At 37.1% G+C, this 17,335-nt stretch overlaps 3 protein-coding genes across 5 annotated transcripts; 1 reads left to right on the forward strand and 2 right to left on the reverse strand.

Annotated features, from left to right (window-relative positions):
• Positions 1 to 404: 404 nt before the first annotated feature.
• Positions 405 to 5,005, reverse strand: odad4 (outer dynein arm docking complex subunit 4). The gene is made up of 11 exons (XM_055052203.1): positions 4,808 to 5,005; positions 4,595 to 4,726; positions 4,343 to 4,496; positions 4,193 to 4,254; positions 2,925 to 3,069; positions 2,533 to 2,742; positions 2,232 to 2,439; positions 2,058 to 2,144; positions 1,776 to 1,972; positions 1,500 to 1,600; positions 405 to 1,414 (listed from the first exon to the last, which is right to left on the reverse strand). Exons 1-11 carry the CDS (start codon positions 4,934 to 4,936, stop codon positions 1,259 to 1,261), a joined length of 1,581 nt encoding a protein of 526 aa, XP_054908178.1. The 5' UTR covers positions 4,937 to 5,005; the 3' UTR covers positions 405 to 1,258.
• A 130-nt stretch (positions 5,006 to 5,135) lies between these two features.
• dnajc7 (DnaJ (Hsp40) homolog, subfamily C, member 7) lies at positions 5,136 to 11,837 on the reverse strand. The gene is made up of 14 exons (XM_055052205.1): positions 11,747 to 11,837; positions 10,056 to 10,144; positions 9,828 to 9,952; positions 9,462 to 9,575; positions 9,134 to 9,208; positions 8,577 to 8,695; positions 8,220 to 8,373; positions 7,869 to 8,033; positions 7,351 to 7,442; positions 7,130 to 7,203; positions 6,897 to 7,043; positions 6,666 to 6,818; positions 6,507 to 6,569; positions 5,136 to 6,407 (listed from the first exon to the last, which is right to left on the reverse strand). The coding sequence occupies exons 1-14, from the start codon at positions 11,818 to 11,820 to the stop codon at positions 6,370 to 6,372; spliced, it is 1,482 nt and encodes a 493-aa protein (XP_054908180.1). The 5' UTR covers positions 11,821 to 11,837; the 3' UTR covers positions 5,136 to 6,369.
• A 32-nt stretch (positions 11,838 to 11,869) lies between these two features.
• Positions 11,870 to 14,835, forward strand: nkiras2 (NFKB inhibitor interacting Ras-like 2). 3 transcript variants are annotated; one of them, XM_055052207.1, is made up of 4 exons: positions 11,870 to 11,915; positions 12,872 to 12,994; positions 13,127 to 13,368; positions 13,624 to 14,835. In XM_055052207.1, exons 2-4 carry the CDS (start codon positions 12,901 to 12,903, stop codon positions 13,864 to 13,866), a joined length of 579 nt encoding a protein of 192 aa, XP_054908182.1. In that variant the 5' UTR covers positions 11,870 to 11,915; positions 12,872 to 12,900; the 3' UTR covers positions 13,867 to 14,835. The 3 variants fall into 3 exon arrangements, with proteins under 3 accessions (XP_054908182.1, XP_054908183.1, XP_054908181.1); XM_055052208.1 differs by having other exon boundaries at positions 11,901 to 11,919; XM_055052206.1 differs by lacking the exon at positions 11,870 to 11,915 and adding an exon at positions 11,957 to 11,976.
• The last annotated feature ends 2,500 nt before the right edge of the window (positions 14,836 to 17,335 follow it).

Raw genomic sequence — 17,335 nt, forward strand, 5'->3', positions numbered from 1 at the left:
TTTTCATTTTGAAATATTTTAACATTTATGTGCATTCTTGTGTATCTTACACACTGTTTCTGCTAATTTGTAGTACTCTGTCAGTTATACAGCAGCATATACAGAAGTTCTCAGTAATATAAATGCTGTTATCTCATATGCAAAGCTAAAGATGTAAAATACAGCTCTCTTTATAAAACCATCTCGCTGACACGAAGGACAGTTATTCTGATCACAAGGCCGTTTCTGTTTTGGTCTCTGTCTTTAGATTTGGTTGTGTAACAACGTGAACGAAAAAGTGAAGTATTTCAACTCAGTGTGTAATGTGTATTGTTACATCAGAGCACTGCGTTACAGTCATTTTTGTAAAAACATGAGTTTTTTAAATACGTTTTTATTTGTTGTTGTGCATCAACTTCTTGTTTTTTATGCCTACGTCACGAGTCAACAGATTCTTATGAGTCAAACTCACAAATAAGTTCTTATTTTGTAAAAATAAATAAGTTTTATCACAGATCCTTCCTCCCAGCAGCTGTAAGATTCTACAAACAGTCCTACAATTATTTGCACACTTTTCCATATTCTTGCTAGTGGTTTGTCATTGTTGCACACATGTACAGATTACAGTTTGTAAAGCTCTTTAATGAGTTCACTCAGTTTGTACATATCATAGAATCAGGCTACCATATTATTAATTTGATATATGTATCTCAATGCTTCCATTTCCCTGTCACTTTGATGCCAGTACAACTGAATTCCTCCAGTGAGCGACAACAGAAGCATTTCTACTCCAAGTTATGTAAATTACACCATTCATATCTCAAAGCAGAGGGGAAAACTGGTACAAACAGTGGATCAGTTTGCCTGGCTCTATCTACTTAAGACCAAAAATTGAAATGAAGGGAAAAATACTTAAAAACGTTTTTTGTTCTTTTCCTAATGTTCATGGAACAAAAACGAAACCTAGAACAAACCAAGCCACTTAAAATACAAATGATGAAAAGAATAGTATTGGTCTCCCAGACATTTCTATTTAGACAATAATACTTTACAGAGATATTACACAAAAAGAAATGAATGCAAGGAGCACTTCCCTATGAATCCCAATGAGGTGGGGGTCAATTTAACTCTAAAGCACTTCTTAATCAGGAACGATTCTCAGGGTTCAGTTTGATATCCTCACTGTATACAGTGCTTTATGAAGCTTTATTATTGATGATAGGATTGTGAGGCCTTTGTTCCCAACATGACCAGAACAGTTTAATAATCACCACTTTCTTCATTCTTTTACGGTTTCTGGTTTCTCACTGGCATCTTCCACCATTTTTTTCTCCTCTTGCTGCTCCTCCTTCTGCTCCTCGCTCTCCTCTCCGTTTTCCTCATTTTGTGAGGAAAGTTGCTGATTTTGTAGCTGTTCCTTTACTCCACTAAGTACCTAAAAGGAAAACAGTTGTCTGGTCAGAGATCAAAAAATGTCTTTAAATAAAATTAAGATGGAAAGTATAAGATGACAAAGAAACCTTTTGGATAGTTTTCAGTGCCATGCCATCATTCTCAAATTCAGCAATGCTCAAAGCTTTCTCAAAGAAAGATACAGATGATTCTAAGTTTCCCAGCTCCACTAAAACAGCAGAAAAAAGAAAGACAAACAAAAAACACAAAGTGACATTTCTTTAAACCATCATTCAAGGATTAAACTGACAGCAGTAGAGCTTTTATTGGTTTAAAAACTAAAATCCTCAAATTTGGAAACTACTCCAAATTTTCAAAATGTAAAACAAAAAAACAGTAATTACATTCACACTGTCCAACCAAAGCGGTGGCTCTTAACCGCCATGTGTCGTCAAACATTTCCTCAGCCACAGCAATAGAACGTAGTCCGTAGTCTATGGCTGTTTCTGGCTGATTGAGCTCTAGATAACAACAGCCGATTTCATGCAGCATCCAGGTATTCTCCAAACCTTCATGAACATAAGGAATCCTCTCTTTCCAGCTGAATCATGACAAAAAGAAATTCAGAAGAAATTGAATTTAGATGTTTTTAGAAGCACAGTGTGTATAGGGTGTTTTTTACTTACAACTCTATGGCCTTTTCAAAGTGTTTTGTTTCTGCATAGATGCATCCTATGTTGGCCAGAGCCCTGGATATTGCTTCTGGAATATCGCTGTTTATAAGAAAGATGAATAAAAAAATTGGACTCTTTCAAAAAAAGCTGTGTTAACTCAAATTGTTTGGTTCTTCAGCTTCTCACCAATGTCTAGCCAAGTACAGGTCATCCTCATGATACTCCATTGCTCTATCAAGGTCTCCCAAGTCAAAAAAAGCCTGTCCCATGCAACTATGCAGAAAGCACATTAACTCATCTTTAATAGGGCACTCATTATCTAACAATCCTTGAACCGTCTTGATTACGTCCTCTATCTTCGCCAGAGCGCTTTTTGTACTCCCTGTAGCCAGAGCTGCAATGACAGATGAAAACCAAAGTAATTTTACACACATACAAAAAAGAATCACAGTGATGAGCTACAGGTTGAATCAGAAGTATATCCTACAACGAGATATCTCATCAAAGGCCTTTCGGAGATACAGAGCCTTCCGAGTGGTTAAGCTTGGTTTGGGCGCTTTGGACTGAAGACTAAAATCTTTGTGGGAAATCGGTTTCTCTTGACTCCAGAAGTCAGCGCAGTGATTTAGAGATGTGATGCAGTTCTTAATGAGGTCTTCCACTCGTTCTCCATTCTTCGTCACTCCCTTAATCAAATCTGAGTAGGATTGCAAAACAGCTTTAACAGAATGCCGTTAAAAGGTGAAACATAAATTCAATTCAATTTGAAGAAAATATAAAAGTGGATGAAAGCGCTACATGTGGGACAACAAAGGACTGACTTCTACATAAAATAATAAATAGACAAATGCAAATGTCAGTAGATGGGCAGATTTGCACCTTCATCTTTCAGAAGCTTCTCTAGAAATCCCTTATGTTGGTAAAACCCTCCCAGTAGCTGTCTGGTGGTCCTCTCATTCTTCATGGACGTTGGACTCCTATCTTTTTTAGTCAGATTTTGAACAACAGCAATCGGTTGCTTCCTCTTTACCAGCAATTTATTGAAAAACAGAAAAGTAGGAGAATCAGTTTAAGCACAGATAACACAAAAGTCTCATACCATTCCTATCTAAGAGAATTGACTTCTATTAGTATAGGGAGGGGTGTTGGACAAATTAGACAACAGAAAATAAGAAAATAGTGTTGAGAGTCATGTGTTTGCAACAGAAATAACTGGAAGCAAGAACTGCAATCATTTATAATGGGTTCCTTACCCAACTGCAAGGTTCCTAGCCAGGTTGGGCGAGGAACCCATTATAACTGAAGATAGTTTCAAGTTCTAGTTTAGCATCTAGTGTGTGGAATTTAATTAGAATTGACAAAGGATTCTGCAAAGATTTGTCTGTCTTCCATACAGTTGTAACATCCTGGAGGTGGATGTAAAAAAAGACAAAAAAACTAGTTGGTCAATGTCCAGCTAGTTGTTGAAAAAACTAGCTAAACATTGTCAATGTTGTGTTTGTAGTTGGCGGCACAAAGGAAATTGTGGAATTTTTTATGGTTTCAAAATCATGGGCAATTTAATTTTGTAGCTACACAATTAGCATATATTGCATATATTAGCGTATATAGATTTCATTTGGCTCAGAGTAGATCATAGGGGGGGTGAGATTGGTTTTGGCTCATGCAATTTTCATGGCTCTCTGGTGAAAAATATTCCAGACAAACCACTTTTGCACAGTGGTTCATGTATTGCTCTGCTGGGAGCAGATGAACAACCGTGCTTTACATTGACCATCCGTTCCTGTGTGCTTGGAACCCTAAATATTAAAATTTTTGTGAGAAATGACAGGATAATTTTTCCACTCATGCATATGGGGAGTTAAGAATTTCTCAAAACAACACTGAACTGGTAATTTTATGTTGCACAATGTAGAAGGTCTTCAGGCCTTCTGCATTGTGCAATGACAAGGGCCTTAACTGCATTCAAAGATGCAGTAAAGGCCAGATGTATTGTGCACATCCTACTATGATGAAATGATTACACACACATAAGTTGTAGGTTTTACTATTGAGGCTAATGTCACTAAAGTCATACCAAATAAGGTCAGTTCTTTGACACTGGATGTTAGGATAAAGACAACATGGCAAATAATAAAAACTCTTACCACAACCTCTTCTTCAAGATATGACAGGTCTCCCATTACTTCCGGTTTGATAAAGGATCGACCTGTAGTACAGTAGAGACATTCAAGAAGTTTATAATTTTAGTAAAATGAATATTTCACGAGAAACTAAAGTAAACAGTCACGACTCACTGCCAATGGAGCCGACTATTGCCTCCTCTGTCTTATTGATCCCAAGCCTCCATCCTACTGTTTGTGGACGAAGCTTTAGTCCTCTGCGGTAAAAAACCAGGGCAAATTCAAATTCACCTATGTAATATAAAGCCTCTGCTTTTTGGTACACTCCCTGAAAAAGAGAGAGATTGAAGAAGCACCACCCGGTTGAAAAAGGCTTCAAAGTTCAACAAAAATAAATTGATTGTTTGATTGTTGTAGGAAGTTTACCTCAGGAAAAAACGGGTCCTCCGCGAGTGAAGCTTCAGCGTCTATGAGAGCATTTCTTAACTGGCCCAGCTGAATGTAACACTTGGATCGAGACACGAAGGATCTCTTCTCTTTAGGATTTAACTCAATGGCCTAAACAAGCACAAATACTGGGTTATTTTTCAAACACTTCTTGAGAAGAGTTAGCATTAGCAGACTCGATATTTCACTTACCGCACTAAAGCTGTTGAGAGCTTGTTTATAATTTCTTTTACGATACTTCCACTCACCGTCAGCCCTTAAGGCTGAAGTTTTACCCTTTAAAATTTCCTCTTCGGTGTAGTGCCTTTTTTTGGTTGCCATTTTGACCCATTTAAACCAGTAAAGGCGTCAATAAACGGAAAGTTAAAAGAAAATGTATCCTAGCAACCACAAACAAGAGTAGGGAAGAAGGCGCCCCCTTGTGGCTATTTATTGCTACACCAACCTTAATAAATATAGCGTCCACTGACCTGTTCATTTATTTAACTATCATTATAAGAAAACAAAGAAGAAACCAAAATCGGGGAAACTAAGAGAAGGTCAACTTTATTGATACAGCTGATACCTGTCGAGAGGTAAAGAAAAGCTGGTTTCCAGAGGGGAAAGATAAGGAGAGACTTTTTTTCAAATCAGGAAGAAACAAAAATTTGCCAGGTTTCAAATATTTCACAGAGTCAGACTGTCTAAGTCAACAGTAAAACATTTGCAATTTAATATTACATCTTGCTTAGAGCAAAACTAGATGGCTTGGATCAAACTCCAATAACAAAGGCAGAATAAGCCATTTAAGCAGACTTCATGCAAACCTAGCAAATCAATTATCTTCCTGCAGAAAGGCTCCATACGTTTTCTTTTTTCAAACAGAAGTGTCTTCATCTCATACCGACAGTTTGACAGCAAATTTACAATAAATATAGATATGAAAATAAAATAAACTGAAAAACTTTAACATCACAAATTAACACTTTACATTCCAGTAAAATGTACAATGCAGCAAGCTCAGAATGGCAACAACAAACATTCAACCCGTGATGACAAAGGGAGGGGTGACTCAGCCAGCAACAAAGCTGCTACTGCTGTCCTCACCATCATCTCTCTAGTGTTCTTTGGCCATGCCATTTGTGTAGGTCAAAAGTTCCAGCTGTTTTCTGCTTCAAAAAAAAAAAAAAAAAAGTACACCTGCCACCACATAGCCTACAAAGCCACGAGAAAGTAGGTTTTAATGTAAATTTGTAGCAGCCTGGTGTCATGTTCTTTGGAACGACAGGGAGATGGGGCTTGCTCAGTGATTTTCCTCTGAAAACATTGATCAAGTTACCAAGTTTCATGCAGAAAATATTCCCTCAGTGGAAAAGTGGGCAAAAATAACCGCTTGCTAGATGTAATGTTGCAACTCAACATTTTCTCCCAGGATGATATTTCAAGCTCTGACACAATTACCGGACAATTTCTCCATCAAAGCTCCACAGACTATTTAGATCATTGTTGGTAGCCGTTACTGATTTTTGAATTAGTTTTATTCTGGGAGAAAAAACAAAACAAAAACCAGCAGGAACAATCAATCGGAGTCACCTTGATATCCTTGCTGCAAATGATTCACTGCGTGTGGTCACTGGGTTGCATTCATTCAGCCAATGGCATAAACAGGAATAATCTGACTTATAGTCAGTCATTAAATAGAGATGGTGGGTAGTGGGGTTGACATTGTAGAAAAGTCCTGATGTTGTTGCTGTTTATGCAGACACATCCTCCAATTAACCAAACTGGAAGAAGAAATTTCCTGGTCCAGATGCTGATAAGCAACCAGAAACAAATTTGCACTTAGCATAAAAATAATTTTTATGTGGAAACAACACTTTTTACGCAAGGAGAACAGATTTTCTTCAATTACCTTCAAAGCTAAAACCCCCTGGTCCTCCAAAGAATGCCTTGAAAATGTTGTTGGCATCAAAGTCTGGACAAAAAAGACGAAAGCAATCATCACTGTAAGGCTTCTAATTTCAAACTGTTCACCTATAAGACCTCCCACTGCTAACTCTCCAGTACTGACCTCCCATGTTCATGCCGTCATCCTCCAGGTCCTGCCCGCTGTCATACCGAGCCTTTTTTTTTGAGTCGGAAAGCACGCTGAAAGCCTCACCCACTTCCTTAAACTTTTTCTCCTCTTCTTTCTGCACCTCAGTACTAGCACTGCTATGACGGTCTGAAAGAAACAAAAGAGAGATGTCATTATCTTATGCATGTGTATTCTGCACCTGAAAAGGTTTTTAGTTTTAAGCACCTGGGTGATGTAAAAGTGCACGTTTGCGGTACGCTTTTTTGATCTCTTCTTCTGTGGCGTTCTTATCCACTCCGAGTATCTTGTAGTAATCTTTCCGCTTGCTTTTCTTCAACTCCAGTTGAGCCGTTTTGAGGAGATGTTTATGTTCTACAAAAAAACAAACATACTTATTTAACCATATGATAAAATAAGCAAACAATCTTTGCTTTTTAGATGTAAATTTAGAATCTTACCTTTTGTCTTCTCTGTCTGGTAGACCTTCTCATAATCCCTCACTCCCTCTTCATACTGCTCTGTGTCCATGTAGCTGAAACAAAATCTTACTTGTTTACCCAGATAAAGCAATAAGCTGTCAGACTCAGCACCATACTGACCATCGAGTTTGTAATGAGGTCAGAAATTTTAAATGCACTATATAGCATATGCTTCTGATAATGACTAGTTGAGGGCTTACCACTGTGCTCTCCTTAAATAAGCCTTGATGTAGGTCTCATCCAGCTTAATGGCCTTTGTGCAGTCTTCAATGGCTTGTTCTAGTTTCTTCAGCTGAAGAAGAAAAAGAAAGAAGAATGATAACAAGCCCATGACTCTAGTCTAGTTAATGTGCAAATTGATAAAACATGACATGAATTCTAAACAGAAACTGAGTGTGAATTTGGATAATAGACTTACAGAAACATCCACAATTCTTTAAGCATTTCACATTTTATCACATTACAGGATACAGAATGCAAGGTTTTATTTTATTTTACTGTACTTATTTTAGTTATTTATTTTTTTACAAATATAAATCTGAAAAATTGTCTGAATCTGATTATTAAACATTATACGATAGATGAGGCTGTATAAAACTTTTTGTAACGTCATATTTCATTTTACAATTATGAGACAAAAGATTTAATGTTTGTGGCCACAGCGATAGAAGAAGTGAAAGCATTAGAAGAGTATAAACATAGTCCAGATGTTGCTGACCTTAGAGCCAACTGTGGCTCTGTTGCAGTACAGCTTGGCATTAGTCTTGATGTTGTTTGGGTCTATTGTTAGGGCCTCTGAGTACAAATCATAAGCTGCCTCAAAGTTGCCCTCCTTGAACGCCTTGTTCCCTTCTTCTTTCTTGGCTTTTAACGCTTTGGCATTCTGGAAAGACGACCACAAATTAGTCATAAAAAACACCATGATGGTAAAATTAAACTCTAAATAGGTTAAAGAAATTTCACTTGTATAGCTAAATTTCTGAATATAATATGAATTATATTCTATTATATAATTCATACTATAGAAAATGAATACTGACAGATAGAAATCTTCTGTCGAGTTACTCACTCTACATGCGAGTCGGGCCTTGTCGTGGTCAGGAGCCATACGCAGGGCCTGGACGAAGAACTGAACAGCCTTATCAATGCAGTCCTCATAATACAGACAGAGACCGCGCACGTAAAGAGCATCAGCGTTGGTGGAGTCTATTCGGAGTATGTCACTGTGAAGAAACAGAAGGAAATATAGCAAACAAGAAAAAATAAATCTAGATTTTCCATGTCGTTACAGTAACTCCCTAAAAAAAAAAAAAAAAAAAAAAAAAAAAAAAAAAATATATATATATATATATATATATATATATATATATATATATATATATATATAAACAAATCACAAAAATCTAATATTTTTCTTATCTCTCACCTGGCGACAGACTGAGCTTCTGGGTATCGTCCCAGTAAGGCTAAACATTCTGCCTTCAAAATCTTGAACTTGTGACAAGCTGACGCACTCTCCAAGACACGGTCCATACAAAACACAACCTAAAAGAAAACACACAACATTTCCATTCTTTGTTTCTTCCAGAGAGCTTCTGTAGACATGCATCTCAGTCAAATTCACTAACTACATTAATTACACACAATATTATATATTAGTCGTTGTGCATGTCAAAAGTCAGAATAGTTGTCTCCCAGAAACATTTAGAGAACTTCCTGCTTTCCTACTTTAAGGAGATGCTGATTTGCCCAGCAGGACTTGCCATCTACCAATACCAGCTTTAATGGTCGTGGCATCACTGTGCTTTACTTTCGAAATTTCTTTTTTATTGGCCTGATGTAATATAAGATAAAAAATTGATTTTCATTTGCTGTAAATTGTGTTAATCAACAAAAACAGAAGAAATATATCACTGTGTGTGTAATGAATCTTTTGAAAAACCTTTCACAGAGGACTAAAAATAATCCAGAGAAAAAACTTACCATTCTGAAGTCTCTCTTTTCAAATCCAATCTCTGCCATTCTCTCATATTCAAGGATGGACTCTGCATTCTTTAGCTGCAAAATATGATTCTTAGCCTTAAGCAAACAATAACCAGTGCTTGTAAAACCAGTCTGACATGAGCAAGGCTCCTTCAGGAAATAACTTGACTTTAACTCAATGACTGCTAAGTGAGAACCAGCTCCACTTGATCGTTTTTCTCAAACTCTTTGCATACATGTAACACATCTGGCCTGATCAGAATGTTTTACTGGTGGACAATCATATCAAAGTTTTTGGGGGAAACTCTAAAACCGAGGATGTGCTCACCTCCTGCTGGGCCTGGCTGTTATCTGGCTCCAGTTCCAGAACTTTCTGGAAACAGCGGCTGGCTGCCATTGCATTTCCAAGTGAGAGGTGGCACTTTCCCTCTCGCAGATGTCCCTGCAAACAGGAGAGGCAAAGTTAACTGTCTATAAAACATAAGGTCTCTGAAAATTATATGAAATGTTAAACTATACATCGTTGATGTATGCAAATACAGGAACTTATTATTTAAGTGATTAAATGCATTCCAATACCAGTATAAAAGAAACTATGCAGAGTTCACGAGTCCACGTTTACAACAAAATACAATTTTTTAAGGTTATATGCAACTGAAATAATTTCACAGTTGTCTCAATTCGTCCAGCTTACTTTCATAAAGCTGTTGTCTAGTCGCACTGCTTGCTGGGAGTCCTCCAAAGCCTCCCTGTATCTGCACAGCATCATTAGCGTGGCCGCTCGGTTTCCATAGTAGCTTGCATTTTTTGGACACATATCTGAAAAATAAATCAATAGGTTTCTCATTTATAAAAAAAAAAAAAAAACACACCATTGATGACTGAATAAAACAAAGTCGAAAACAGTTTATTATAAATTTACCAATAGCCTTGGTGTAATAATTGAATGCCTCTGTGTAATCCTTCTTGATGTAAAAAGCATTTCCTTGCTCTTTGAAGGCCTCTGCATCTCTGTGGGTAGAATTGGTAAAAGAAAAAAAAAACAGAAGAGAAATTAGAACATGTAGGGGATGTCTTAACCTTTATTTACATTTAACTTGCACTATGCCAAAACGACTTCGTTTTGAGATAGCATTTATGAAGTCAGTCAGTCTAGTCAGTCACTGACTGTCAGTCTCATAGGATCCAAAGGTCTGTTCAAAGATATAAATAAATAAACCCCATAATAAAAACTGAAAACAACAATTTAGGGATGAAGTTGTGAAAACGTTTATTGCAGCGTTAGGTTATAAAACAACACCTCAAGCTTGAAAGAAGCAATTTACAACTCCACATAAAACAAGACTTAGTCATATACTTAAACAAACAGGCCACACAAGGAAAGAGTTCATCAGAGAAGCACTGTGACTCTAGAGGAGCTGCAGAGTTCCACATCTCAGGAAGAAAAGACCAAGAGAATAAGATAACTGTTAGTTGTGCTCTCCATAAATTTGTCCTATATCTTATGACAGATCGGCAAAGCCACAAGAAGGCTCTTTTTCAGTTTCCCACAACCAATATGGGGGACAGCAAACATGTGGAAGAAGGTGTTATGTCCAAATGAGACTAAAATATAATGTTTCAATGTTTCAACTAAAACTACACATCCACCTGAGCACACCATCAACATGGTGGAAAATGCTGTGAGGATCCTTTATGACCAGCAAAGCTGTTTGGGAAAATACTGGACAATCCTGGAAGAAATCAATCACAGACTGAAAAAGAAATGACACTGGGGTTAAAGTTTACCTTCCAGTACAGCATATTGAATTGGAAATAAAGCTACAAAAATTGACTTAGATCACATGAACTTTTCAATATCAGGCCACAGCTGAAAGATTATATACAAGGAAGTAATGCACAAGTTTAAGCTGATTTAGGGTGGAGTTTAGTACATGCCCATTAATGTGTAGACCTTAGTCTATTTGAGAAATTTGTGGCAAAACTTTAAAATAGATGTAATCCATCCCGTCTGACTGAGCAACATTGACTCATCCAATCATTATTTCAGAATCAGGATTCTAAAATATGTGGATGACAATGTAAATACATTAGAGAACTTCTGGCCTGAGTTACCTAAACATACGAAGAGCCCAGATAGCAGAGCAGAAATGTCTATTCCTGGAGAAGTGGTTGCTATTTTGTGTAGCGGGCAGGGGAGAGCAGAGCCAGGAACATATGACACCATGCTCTGTACAACTGCCATTACTTTATTTGGAAGCCTTTCATGCTTTACATCACGGCCACGCAGAAAATGAATGGTGCCACTGAACAGACTATTCTAGAAAAAACATGACAATGATGGAGAAACAGAGCTCACAGCAGCATTAGCTTTTGCTCTACACGAGTACAGACCGCTCCATAGATCATGCAAAGCAGTCAGGAGAGTTGGCGTGGAGGAAGACCAAACAAGCTACCATCATGTAGCTTAACAGTTAGCCACAGATCGCTAGTTAGCCATCAAAACACCTCACTAAAACACAAATGACAAGATAAGTTGATGGCGCGTAACTGTAAAAGACTTAATTGTGTTTCTATTTCTGCCACTGACAACAAATCACGTATTTCTCCCACCTTTCTATCTCCTCGTCACTAAGCAGTTCGATGTCAGGGTCCATGTTCACAGCATCACAATTCTCCGTCGCCATTTTGCCGTCAATGAGGGTGGGCGGGGTCTTAGACTGCGGTCGTCGTTACGTACACTGTAAACAGGAAGTGATCCGTTAGCTAAGGAAAACGGACGGTCAGTAAGTTCAAATCAATAAGACACCAATAGATATCGATATGCACGAATCGATAAAAGCGTATGTGTTTTTGTTAGCATATTTTTGTTGCACAAGTCAGCTCGTACCTTCTTCAGCTTCGTTCTTCCTGTTGATGTGTTTCCGTATAAATGTTGTATTCAAGCTAATGCTAAGCTATTTCTGAATTCAATCAACATTTTCAATCAACAGCCAACATATTTTTTTGCGTTAACTTTAGTTACTTTCATCAAAACGTGATTGATATTAGATTTCTATAACATGCTAGTTTATTGAGTTACGTTTCAAAAATGCTTTACAAAACTAATGAGCTAAATTTGTTTATGCAATAACTTTGGCTGTCAGACTATTGCTTTCACATGAGATAACTTATTTGTTCATTAACTGGACAAGCAAAAATTGAAAACATTGCATATAAATTTATTGCGGACCGGAAAGACTTGATTCTTTCGTTTGTGCTGCATCAAACAGCACAAACAAAGCTTTCCATTTAACTAAATGATTTCCCTCCCTTATTTTTACCAGCCACACCACTCAGCAACTAAACTGTCAAGTTAAATGACCAAATGTTGACAGAAAAGAAAATAAATGCCTCAGTAACCATTGATTGTACTAGAAAGCAGAAATTCAAATTGTTTGTCCTACTTGGTTATGAAATCTCCAGTGTGTATGTTGAGCCAAACTTTTAAATAATTTATCTCAGTGTCTTGACATTTGCTTAAGTAATAATATATCATGGAAGATAGCATGTGAGTAAATTAACTTTTCAAAGTTTTTTCAGTCTTTACATCCAGTTAAGAAATCAAATAAATAAATAAAAATAAAAATAGCAGCAATAATTGCTTTTCTGCTGTTATTTTGTGATTCAGAACATGAACATATGAGATCCACAGTCTTTATTAACTCTGCCAAAATTTATTGTATTTGTCTTTTTCAGATTTTGTGACTGAAAATTGAGAAGTCATCATGGGAAAAAGCTGCAAAGTAGTTGTGTGTGGCCAGGCTGGAGTTGGTAAAACAGCGGTGTTGGAGCAACTACTGTATGCAAATCATGTTGCAGGTACGTCATCAGCCTTCTGTGATTTGAGGACACATTTCTGTGGTCCGTCTCTGTCACCATTTGGAGTTAAAACCACTCCTCATTTTTACCAACGTAATGCAAATATATGGAGTTAACGGTCTTAATTTTTAGGTTCAGACCCCATGGAAACCCTCGAAGATATTTACATTGGTTCCATTGAAACTGACCGTGGCACACGGGAGCAGGTGCGTTTCTATGATACGCGGGGACTCCGTGATGGAATGGAGCTTCCTCGCCATTACTACACTTTTGCCGATGGGTTTGTGCTCATCTATAGTATCGACAGCAAAGAGTCGTTTAAGCGAATGGAGGCACTCAAGAAAGATATTGATCGTCACAGAGACAAGAAAGAGGTAATAACTGAAGGGATTTATCCAGGAGTTGTGTCCAATTATGTTTTTCTAGCAGCTTAATAAAACATTCTCTGTAGTGTGTTAGTCATAATAATGCAGAATGTCCTATCCACAGACATTGATTTTTCTGAGACAGGTTTGTTAATGATTACTTTTCAAAGCATTTACCTCCATCATTATTCAATTCACATCAGGCATCACTTAATTAAGCGCACAGTGGTCTGTGATTGCTAATCCATTAATCCTGACCCATAGGTCACCATCATCGTGCTGGGCAACAAGCTGGACAAGCCGGACGAGAGGAGAATTGATACTAACTATGCGCAGAACTGGGCGAAAAACGAGAAGGTGCGTCTGTGGGAGGTGTCGGTGGTGGACCGGCGCACGCTCATCGATCCCTTTGTCCACCTGGCCAGCAAGATGACCCAGCCACAGAGCAAGCCCACCTTTCCTCTAAGTCGCAATAAGAACAAGGGCAGTGGCTCAACAGACAGCTAAGCTTGCTGCTCTGCTCGCCTGGCTTAAACAAGAAGTTCAAAAGGGAATGGTAAAGGGAATTCTGTTTTAGTAAAAGTTTTAAAAATGTGGAGAGGCTATCACAAGAGAAAAGGCACAATGATTGTACAGATATTTCTATCCAGTTGGTGCTGTTCTGCTGAAATTCTAGTTTAATCATGACATTGAAAATATTTATCTCAAACAACCAAGGAAAAGGATCACCATGTAGATATAATGTCAATGTTACTGAATCAAATCATGTTTGGACCGCAGACTGTGTGCTTTGGACCCATGTGTCTTAAACTGCTTACAATCAGCATTTTTATCCACAAAAAACAAGTTGCACATTACTGTACTGGCTTTGAGTTTATATGGATTAAATGAGCACACAAACAGAATCAGAAATGCAACCATCTTCACGTTACCTTATGACTACTTTACAGACATGCTGAATTTTTACTTTTTCTGAAAGAAAAAATGATGAAAGGATTACATTGACACATTCAGAACAATGCGTGGCGGTTTGTCAATGTGGATCTTTGTTACATTGTGATTGTTTTGTGTTGCTCAATGATTGACATTCCTTGCAAATTCTTTGTGGAGTTTAGGCATTGCTGGCTCAGGGGTTACCTTTCTGGCGCCTGCATGTAAAAACAGATGGCACACAATGAAGTGAAATATCAACAGTAAGTCACTGTTGTGTATGTTATTCCTGAGGTGTGAATCATTTATTAACACTATATCATTATATCAAATCAGATGTGCTTTTGATGTTTGCTTTATCAAAACGGCAGAGATATGCTAAACATATATACGTGTTTATGCCATGTCTGTTGACACTATTCCACATTCAACATATTTAAGCTTTTGCATGGTCACACTTTTCAAATATTGACAGTTTGTGTTTGTTTGCATGTTTTGTAAGCAAATAAAATTCCTCTCAGTGTCTGACTGGGAGGTTGACACTGAGCTGTTTTTTTTTTTTCAAATTGTCTCATTTAGCGCAAGCTTCATCAAAAATAACATTCAGAGAGGAAATGACTCAGACTGTATGTGTTTTCATCCATCCATTCAGTTCAATTTATTTACACATCACCAATTCAAAACCGATGTCTTGATCCATTTTACAAAACGATCCTTTTAATGCAATCAAACATTTTAGAAGAATTTGAAAGGGGAACCTGTTGTCCTCCAGTCAAATGCCTGCCACTGATCTACTAGCTCACTTTTTCTGTACTTTCTAAATAAATAACCAAAACTGTCATTATAATTTGTAATTGCCTAACATTAGAGAACTCTGTTCAGTCACTGCTTAGGGAATATGGCATATTTTTCAAAATTATTTTAAAATAATTTTAATTAATGTGTGATTTTTACATAAAAGTTACTCTCATGTAAACTAAAAAGATGAGAATCAAATCCTTGGTATATAGTGCCCTCTCGTGGCGTCAACAAGAAATTGACTTTCCTTTGATAGCTTCCTGAAATGTTTTTTTTTAATCTAAACATTAGAAACATTAGAAAGCTGACATCACTATGCTTTTTTTAATGGATAGTTTTGTAAGACATGAATTTCTGTACATGCTAATGTAACAATTATTGTTCTTTATGATAATAAAAATAATAATAGTCTCCAATCTCATTCCTACCTGTTGTATTAACAGGTAGAAATTAGCTGTTTCTGGTAATTGCCTCTAATATAAGAAATTAAAGAAATATTTTTTTTTCATTTGTGGTGGCACAGGGGTAAAGCATACTTCATGTATCGAGGTGGTAGTGAGGTATCCCACTTATGAATAGAAGTCCTTGAGGCTTAGTGCTTGCAAATATTTAGGAACATATTTTATGCTTTTTCATAATTGCAATTAATTACTTTAAAACATTAATTTAAAACCATATCTGTGCTTCACTCAAGAATTTCATGTGGCGCTAATAAAATGCAAATGTGCAATATGCATGAGGGAAAAACTTTTGAGTAACATCAGAAAAATGATTCTCCTGCTGTTTTAGTAAATCAGTGACAACTGGAAATGCTGCTGTCTGTGCTCACTAATATGCAGTTTCAGCACCACACCGAAACATGTACTTAGTTTTGTTAGTCTGGCCCCATGAATAAACTGATCCGATAAATTAACTTAGGAAAAATGATGCCAGACAAAATTATAGACATTTCATCAGAGGAAATGATCTGATAGATCCACATGGGGCATGTTGAGAGATTAATGCACGATAATGAGAAAACTTCAAGTGGAACATTTCTGAAATTACATTATGCACACTCACTTTAGTTTCCCTAGAGGGTGCCAGCACTTGTTTCACTCATGTTCATTTTAATGATAAGAAGCAATCCTCTGCACCTATGTTCCTTCCCATAAAATGATTCAGTGAATGAATCATTGTAGAGTATAATAATAGTACAAAGAGAGGCTTACAACTTGTCTTGTTTTCCTGGTCAATTTTTTCCTGAGAATGGTAGCAAAGGCTTTACTGAGTAGAATAAAGGATGGCAAAAAATCCACAACAGCATTTGTTAAAAAATACACTGTGAAAAGGATAGATTTGTCACTCGCCTGCATGATTTATGAGTCTTCTTCCTCTGTTTGACAGCTCAAACACTAAAGACCAATTTCTAGTTGCTAGTCACATACACAGTTCAAAAAGGCAGCGCACTGGTGTCGCAATCTGAAATACTCTGCAGCAGCAGCAGCAGCATGTCTCTGGATAAAAGGCTGAGGAACCACACTTTTTGTATGTTGGGGGAAAAAAAAGCTGACTTTAACCCTCAAAGCTTCTGCTCTGGCCCAACTTTCACCGTCGCAGAGGCAATTCCACACAACAGTGAACACATTCAGCCAAAATGCCAACACCACCTTCATAGTCATCTCTTTTAAGCCCTGATTTTGGCAACAGTTGTCAACCTAATCCTGAGGATTTGAGATAAATTATTTGTCCTGAAAATACATTGTCACTGTTACATTTCAAGCACTCTGTTTAAAACAAACTCTCACATTTTGGAAATGAACAAATAACCTTTTTAAGTAACTAATTATTTATCAAGACCAGCTCAAAACAAAGGTGAGCTCATTGAGCTTCTTCAATAATCTACTGATCACTCTCAAATCTTTCTGCAGTTTTAGTTCAATGCATTGCAACACCCATCTGTAGTGCAATAAGAACTCCATATGGTTCTTATTTACAGATTTGTAAAATCTGTAAACTCCAGATTTACAAAAAAAAAAAAAAAAAAAAATCATCCTCTCATGATTAGGTGTATCATTCTTTCAATAATTCAGTATAATAGTGGTTTCAACTTGTTCCCATTTACTGGGTGCACTGGATGTCTGCAGTTGCCATTCGTAGCACCAGGAACCACCTGAACATTGAAAGTTGTAGGTGGTACAAGCATATGTGTATGAATAAACTCAGATAACTTCATAAATAATTTAAGTTCTATTATGTTCTAGCCAGA

The sequence above is a fragment of the Poeciliopsis prolifica genome, unplaced genomic scaffold (assembly GCF_027474105.1).
Source record: "Poeciliopsis prolifica strain line A6 unplaced genomic scaffold, Auburn_PproV2 SCAFFOLD034, whole genome shotgun sequence".
NCBI lineage: Eukaryota > Metazoa > Chordata > Actinopteri > Cyprinodontiformes > Poeciliidae > Poeciliopsis > Poeciliopsis prolifica.

Excerpts from the sequence above, each read along its gene's own strand:
- odad4 (XM_055052203.1), bottom strand. The coding sequence starts at position 4,936 with ATGGCAACCAAAAAAAGGCACTACACCGAAGAGGAAATTTTAAAGGGT. Across the intron at positions 4,727-4,807 it reads CTCTCAACAGCTTTAGTGCG|GCCATTGAGTTAAATCCTAA; the intron begins GTAAGTGAAATA and ends GTGCTTGTTTAG. Across the intron at positions 1,973-2,057 it reads TTTGAAAAGGCCATAGAGTT|CTGGAAAGAGAGGATTCCTT; the intron begins GTAAGTAAAAAA and ends GTCATGATTCAG.
- dnajc7 (XM_055052205.1), bottom strand. The coding sequence starts at position 11,820 with ATGGCGACGGAGAATTGTGATGCTGTGAACATGGACCCTGACATCGAA. Across the intron at positions 7,044-7,129 it reads CCAGACAGAGAAGACAAAAG|AACATAAACATCTCCTCAAA; the intron begins GTAAGATTCTAA and ends GTTTTTTTGTAG. Across the intron at positions 6,408-6,506 it reads AGGGGGTTTTAGCTTTGAAG|CATCTGGACCAGGAAATTTC; the intron begins GTAATTGAAGAA and ends GTTGCTTATCAG.
- nkiras2 (XM_055052207.1), top strand. The coding sequence starts at position 12,901 with ATGGGAAAAAGCTGCAAAGTAGTTGTGTGTGGCCAGGCTGGAGTTGGT. Across the intron at positions 12,995-13,126 it reads GTATGCAAATCATGTTGCAG|GTTCAGACCCCATGGAAACC; the intron begins GTACGTCATCAG and ends CTTAATTTTTAG. Across the intron at positions 13,369-13,623 it reads GTCACAGAGACAAGAAAGAG|GTCACCATCATCGTGCTGGG; the intron begins GTAATAACTGAA and ends CCTGACCCATAG.